The following is a 6,000-nucleotide window of genomic DNA, read 5'->3' as shown; positions in this document are numbered from 1 at the left end:
ATAGAAATGCCGGAGCTTTTACCGTGGACTTGAGCTTCATGAGGGAAAGGAGCCTCTTCTCCAGGGCCCATAGGGAGCCATAGAGAGTGGAGGGAGTCTGACCCTGCTCTGGGGGGTGAACCCAGGATAAACCACGGGCAGAAGAGGATGGGGGCTAGGAGAATTTGCTTCGTGTTTCTAAAACTCAACGCGTTATTAATCACTATCTCAAACTTCACTCCCTCTCTGGTAACATCTGGTTTAGCGGAGGTAAAATCTGCCTGCAGCGCCTTCTCCGCTCCAGGTACTCCTGCCCTGATCTCACGGCGGCTCTGTCCCCACCGCGTCCCTCCTGCACCCAAGGCAGCTTCCAGGAACCGTGCCAAGAGCACGTCCCACTGACCTGGCTCGGAGCTGTTGTCTGTGTTGTGGAGATGCATTCTTCAGCCTTTGGTTACCCAGCTGCTCCTATACTTGGTTATTGTTTTATAGGCTGTTCTTTCCCTGCGGCTTCTGAGAAGTAGGTCAGGGCACCTGCTTTAAGGGAGAGGTGCCAGGAGTTCAAGTCACCCGGCCTGGAGTCAGGAATCCTGAGTTCTATTTCAGGCTTCACAGCTAGTCAGCTACGGGGCAGTCTTCGGGGCACACACTCTGCTCTGGTTCTCCCGGGGCCCTTCTCTAAGTCTCATAACTTATTTTTCTCTGAAACTGTATCTCCTGGGGCTGTCATCATCTTCCCTCCTTGCTCCCTCCGAAAGGTCCTTTAAAGCTGTTGGGTGCTCAAGGCTGGTGCCATGAGAGGCTTTTGTGCAGACACAGTGCAGGGGCCTTGTGAGGCTGGAGAGTCAGGGGGCCAGCCGCCTGGACTACAGGACAGGCCTGGTGTTGTGCCCCGGACGCCAGAGCCAGGGATGCAAGTGAGGATCCTGGGTTTTATGAGATGGTTGTAGATGGCCTCCTACCTCCAAGCCTCCCTTTCTCTGTAATGCAGGGAGATTTGGCCTCTGGCTCATAAGGAAACTGGAAATTGTGGTGCTTGCTCATGATCCCAGCAGAAGCCTTTGTTTATAGTGGCTGTGTTAAGGAGGGTGTACTTTGGCCAAAGAATAAAAACCTTTTCTGAAGCTTAGCTCTCTGCCCTGACCCTCCAGTCCCTGGAGGGCTCTGGGTTCCGGATTTGGCCAATGCCACAGGGGTCCGTCGCTGAGGGCCTAGGAGGCGGGTGGACATCAGCCTGCATGGGCCTGGATAGCCTGAGACCGGCGTTAATCTCTACCCTGCAGGCAATCAGGGAGTGAAATGCACATGAGGAAGTAGGGCAAATGCAGGTAAAGGGAGGGAAGGGGCCTGCGGCGTTAGACTGTGAGGAAGAACGTGATTGAAAGTTCACGTGGGTGTCGGTGTGGACTGCAGGGCATCGTGCTGTGGTGGAAAGAAAATGGGGCTTGGCACAGTGACGGGGGCTTGAATCCCTGCTCGACCCCTCTGGGCCTCAGCTTCCCAGCTGCAAAACGAGAATAATAGCGCTAACCTTGCAAGGTTACTGAGCTGTGACATAAGATCATCCGTGTCGAGTGCCTGGCACAGAACCTGTGGAACAGCGGGCACGCAGCAAATGCCACTCCTTCTCCCACTCTCCTTCTTGTCGTAGCCATCACTGTGTTTGGGTTCGGGCAGCTAAGGAAGAACCTATTTAAGATGGGGTCCCAATTCTGACTTCTCTTCTCCCTAAGGCTGACCTAACTAACTGATCACCTGCTTGGTGTGTTTTCTTGGGTAGTGGGACACTTGGGGTCTGCTTTTTTGCTTTAAATTTTGAAAAGATTGTACTCCGCCCCCCGCCAAGCCTCAGCTTCCTCATCGGGGAGTAGCACCCCTACCTGAGACTTGGACAGCAGCACCATTTCCTGCACAGATGGTATCTAAACATCTTGACTCCACCTCAGAGAAGCTGGGCATGAGCGGAGTCCTCCACCACTGACACCCAGAGCCCAGAGGGACCTCAGCCCTCTAGCCAAAGCCCCATGCCCAATCTGACAGGCCACCCGGATGGCCCCATTCCTGTGCCTTTGGGAGCCCCCAGCAGTGGGGTCTACTTGGGAACACAGGCTGGGCGGAGAGAGAAGGCCTACCCAGGCCTGGGCCCGTCATGAGGATCCAGGAGCACCCTTCAGAGGACGGCACTGATGAAACAGGCAGATGAAACCTAGGCTGCAGCCGAATTTCAGGTAAATGGCAAAACTTTTTAGTATAATGATGTCCCAAATATTGCATGAGACAGACCTAACAAACTGTAGGCTTTTTGTCTTGAAATTTAAATCTAATTGGGCACCCTGCATATTTATATGCTAAATCTGGCAACCCTACATCCAACATGCAAGCCTTTGGGGTGGGCCCTCCAGGTCCTCCCAACATGGCCCCGGAGACCTTGCCAGCCTCCCTGGCGTCTGCTCCCGCCCCGGGCTCAGCCCCACCCAGCCAGGCGGATCCTAGGCTGTGCCTCACCTACTCTCTCCCCTCCACCATCCTGACCTTTGCAAACTGTAGTTCCTCCTGGCTGGAACTATTTACATGATATATCCACATCGGGAAACCCTGTTCATTCTTCAGAGCCTCTCTTGAATATTTTTTTTCCTGAAACTCTACCCAGTTCTTTCTATGAGCCTCCACCGTAGAACTTCCTAGGTTTTATATCGTTTTTGCATGTCTCCTGAGTACCTTTCACAGTGTCTAGCACATAATTGGGAGTAATCACTAAATGTTTCATAAAAAGAATGAATTAACCTACCAACCATCAGAGTGTCTAAAATACAGGTCTGGCCTTGGCTGGTGTTGTGGTTAGAGTGTCAGCCCTCAAGTCGAAGGATCTCGGGTTCCATCCCCAGTCAAGGGCAGGTACCTGGGTTGCAGGTTCGATCCCTGGCCCCAGTCGGGGTGGGTGTGGGAGGCAACCAATGGATCTCTCCCTCTCTCCTTCCCCCCTCCCTCCCTTCCACTCACTCTAAAAATCAATGGAAAAATATATCCTCAGGTGAAGATTAAAAAATAAAATAAAATAAAAAGAGGCCTGTAACTCTCATGCATAATTTGCTACATTCTCTTTTGTCATGTAAAATTGGTATCAGTATTTATCTTGTCCTCCCTGCCAGACATTTCCCTCCTGCAGACAGACACTGCATTTTCACAGCGCTGCAGCCACCGGGGAATGATGAGTATATTTTGTGTGGAACAGACGGTGGGGTGGGAGTATCTTCGATGTCCGGACCAAGCAATCTCCAAATTTTCCTTTCTGCCTGGCTCAGCTGTGACTGTCAGCAGATCTCGCAGTCACCTGACCTGGTCCTTGACCTGAGAATAGAGACAGTGCTGCTTTGAGAGCCATCCAAGGGCTCTAGGCTAAATGTGAGCGCCAGGAACCCTCCCAGGATTTCCGGGGGCTCCAGGACTCCCAGGTACTCTAAGAGAGGGAAAGAGGTAAAAGCACAGCAACAAAACCTGGAAGTAGCAAGGAAGTGGGAGGGGATGGTGAGGACAGAGAGAAACAGAAAACACGGGCTTGGGGCACAACAGAGAGAGCACTGTTCCAAGAATCCCGCAGTCTGGATTCTCTCTCTCTCTCTCTGGCTCTCTCCCTGCCTTGGGTGAGGAAGGAAAAAAAATAAATAAATATGAGAGTGCCCACTGTGTACGGTCATGAGGGTTTTCCATCAGTCCTGCAGGAAGCTGAGGTTCAGAGAGGGTAGGTGACTGGCCTGCAGACACACAGCTCCGTGGATCTAGAAAAAAGAACACCAACCAGCCTCTCACAGCCTCCGTTTCCTCTTCTGTGGAACGGAAAACATCACACCTCCCCTCCCTAATATCTAGTAGAAACCTCAACCATGGGGGCAAGAGGAGAAACTAAGAAGTAAATATTGAAAGTGGGTGTGTGACACGTAGAGGAGGCTGGGTGAGAAGCCGCGGGAAAGCCCGGCGCTGGCCTAGGAGATGTTTTCAGGGGGTGGGTCCTGAGCCCTCCGGGTCTGCTTCTCAACACGGTCCCAGAGGATGGAGCAGCGGGCCCTGGGGCACAGGTAGAGAGGATCCTGACCGCCAAGCTTGCGAATAACACGCAAAATCTGGGAGAGAAAAAGCGAACTGACTTCCCGCAGCACCTGGGGGGTGGGATGGAGTGCGTTTCCTGCGTCCCTGGCCCCGAGGATGGACGCTGTCTGATAGCAATCACATGGTCAGCGAGTGGCTGGGAGGGACGCAGCTGAGGGCCTCATTAGAGGACGGGGCTTAGCTCAGGGGCCAGGGGAGGGTGGAAAGATATTCCCCGATGCGTCCTCTTTGCGCCCCTGGCTTACCCGGGAGAGGGGTACACCTGCCGCCTCCAACAGCCCTACTGGTCCTGGGGCGCACGGACATTTCAGCAGGAGCAGGGAGCGTTCCGGGTTTGGGATAAGGCGCGCCTGGGGATCAGGGTTTGTGGGAGGCTGTCGGGGCCGAGGCCGGCGCGGGGCGGGAACCTGCCTGCGGCGGGGCGGGGCGGGGCGGGGCGGGGCGGGGGTCGCGGCCTGGCAGTGGCCGAGCCCGGGAGGAGGGCGGCTCATTAGCATAGCCCCGCCCCTCAGCCCCGCCCTGCCCAGAAACCGGAGCAGAGGCCGGCGGCGCTCGGCCTGCAAGCAGCCTGGGCGCGCGGCTCCCGGCTCGGGGCCTCCCGGTCCGGTCCCCGCCTCCCGCCTCCCGCTCCGGCCGCCGGCCTCGCAGGCTCCGCCGCCGCCGCCGAGCGTGAATGAAAGGCGGGCGCCGCCGGGGGCTGGCTGCAGGCGCCGCGGTGACGCGGCCCCGCGGGAGGCGCCAGCCCCGCGGAGATGTACGGTAAGGAGGGCTCTCCCCGCGGCTCGCAAACTTGCCAAACGCGGACCATTGTCCCCCGCGGGGCCCCGGCGAGGCCGCGGGGCGCGGGCTCCGAGCCCGGCTGGCTCTGTCGGTCGGTCGGTCGCTCTGTGCGCGCGCGCGCGGGTGCTGAAAGGACAAAGATGCCCGCGCTGGGGACCTGGTCCCCGGGGTCCTGGGGGCGGGTGGTTGCAGGCGGTGGGCGGTGGTCCGACGGGAGTCGGGGGCTGCGTGATGCGGGGCGCTGGGCTCTGGGGAAGCGGGTCCCTGGAGTCTGGGTGAAGGTGGTCCTGTGTGACAGCGTTTGCAGAATTGACAAAAGCGGGTGGTGCTGAGTTTTCTGCGGAAGCCGGTCCGGATTGCGGAGGGGCGGGGGCGGGAACGGAGGGGGGGCGGACGCTAGCTGCGCGCCTTCCGTGCGGCTGCGGGGAGGTGGGAGGCGGCGCCCGCGGTGCCGAGGGCTGGGGAGTCAGCCGGTCCTGGAGTCTCGTCTCGCGTCTCCTGGATGGATGTGGCCTCTGCCTGCCCCGGGGCCCAGGTCCCCTAACTTCCAGATCGGCGCTCTGCAGTGATCGAGGGGGAGACGTTGCTGGGGGCGCAGCGCAGCTCTGGGTAGCCACCTTCTCGCTGTCCCTTGACCTGTCTCCCCTTCTCCCACCACCACCCCCTGAACTGATGTGCAACAGTTAGGCAGACCCTCAGGATGCCCTGGTCTGCTTCTGCACCGGCCGGAATTCCTCCGGTTTGGGAGGCCCTGTGGGTGAAGGAAAGGGAGCACGTTGGTTCCCACATTGCAGCACTGGGGACCCAGACCAGTCTAGAAATCAACTGCATTACCGAGCATCCAGGCGCTCTGAACAGCTGTGTGTGTGTGTGTGTGTGTGTGAGAGAGAGAGAGAGAGAGAGAGAGAGAGAGAGAGAGAGAGGATCCAGATGGACGCAAGACCATCAGAACCCAGATTCTGACAGCTCTTCTAGGTCTAGCAAAAGAAGGGAAATTGTTCTCACCTCCCACCTCCACTGCCAGGTCTGGCTCAGGGGACACCTGAGGGGTGAGTTTGGGAGAAGAGCGCATTCCCAATTTAACCCATCACTGAGGCTGCTCCTGCTCACTCTGCAAACAGACTGTGAGTCACAAAG

At 57.3% G+C, this 6,000-nt stretch overlaps 1 protein-coding gene across 1 annotated transcript in view; it reads left to right on the top strand.

The window, feature by feature from the left end:
• Positions 1 to 4,751: 4,751 nt before the first annotated feature.
• The window catches only part of EFR3B (EFR3 homolog B), a 65,386-nt gene continuing 64,137 nt past the window's right edge, over positions 4,752 to 6,000 (top strand). The window contains exon 1 of the mRNA XM_081101285.1: positions 4,752 to 4,842. Within this exon, the coding sequence (XP_080957411.1) occupies positions 4,836 to 4,842 (7 nt within the window). The 5' untranslated portion in view covers positions 4,752 to 4,835. The remainder of the gene's footprint in view (positions 4,843 to 6,000) is intronic.

This window comes from Myotis nattereri, assembly GCF_964212035.1.
Source record: "Myotis nattereri genome assembly, chromosome: 10".
Taxonomy (NCBI): domain Eukaryota; kingdom Metazoa; phylum Chordata; class Mammalia; order Chiroptera; family Vespertilionidae; genus Myotis; species Myotis nattereri.
This window is presented reverse-complemented; position numbering and strand designations above follow the sequence as displayed.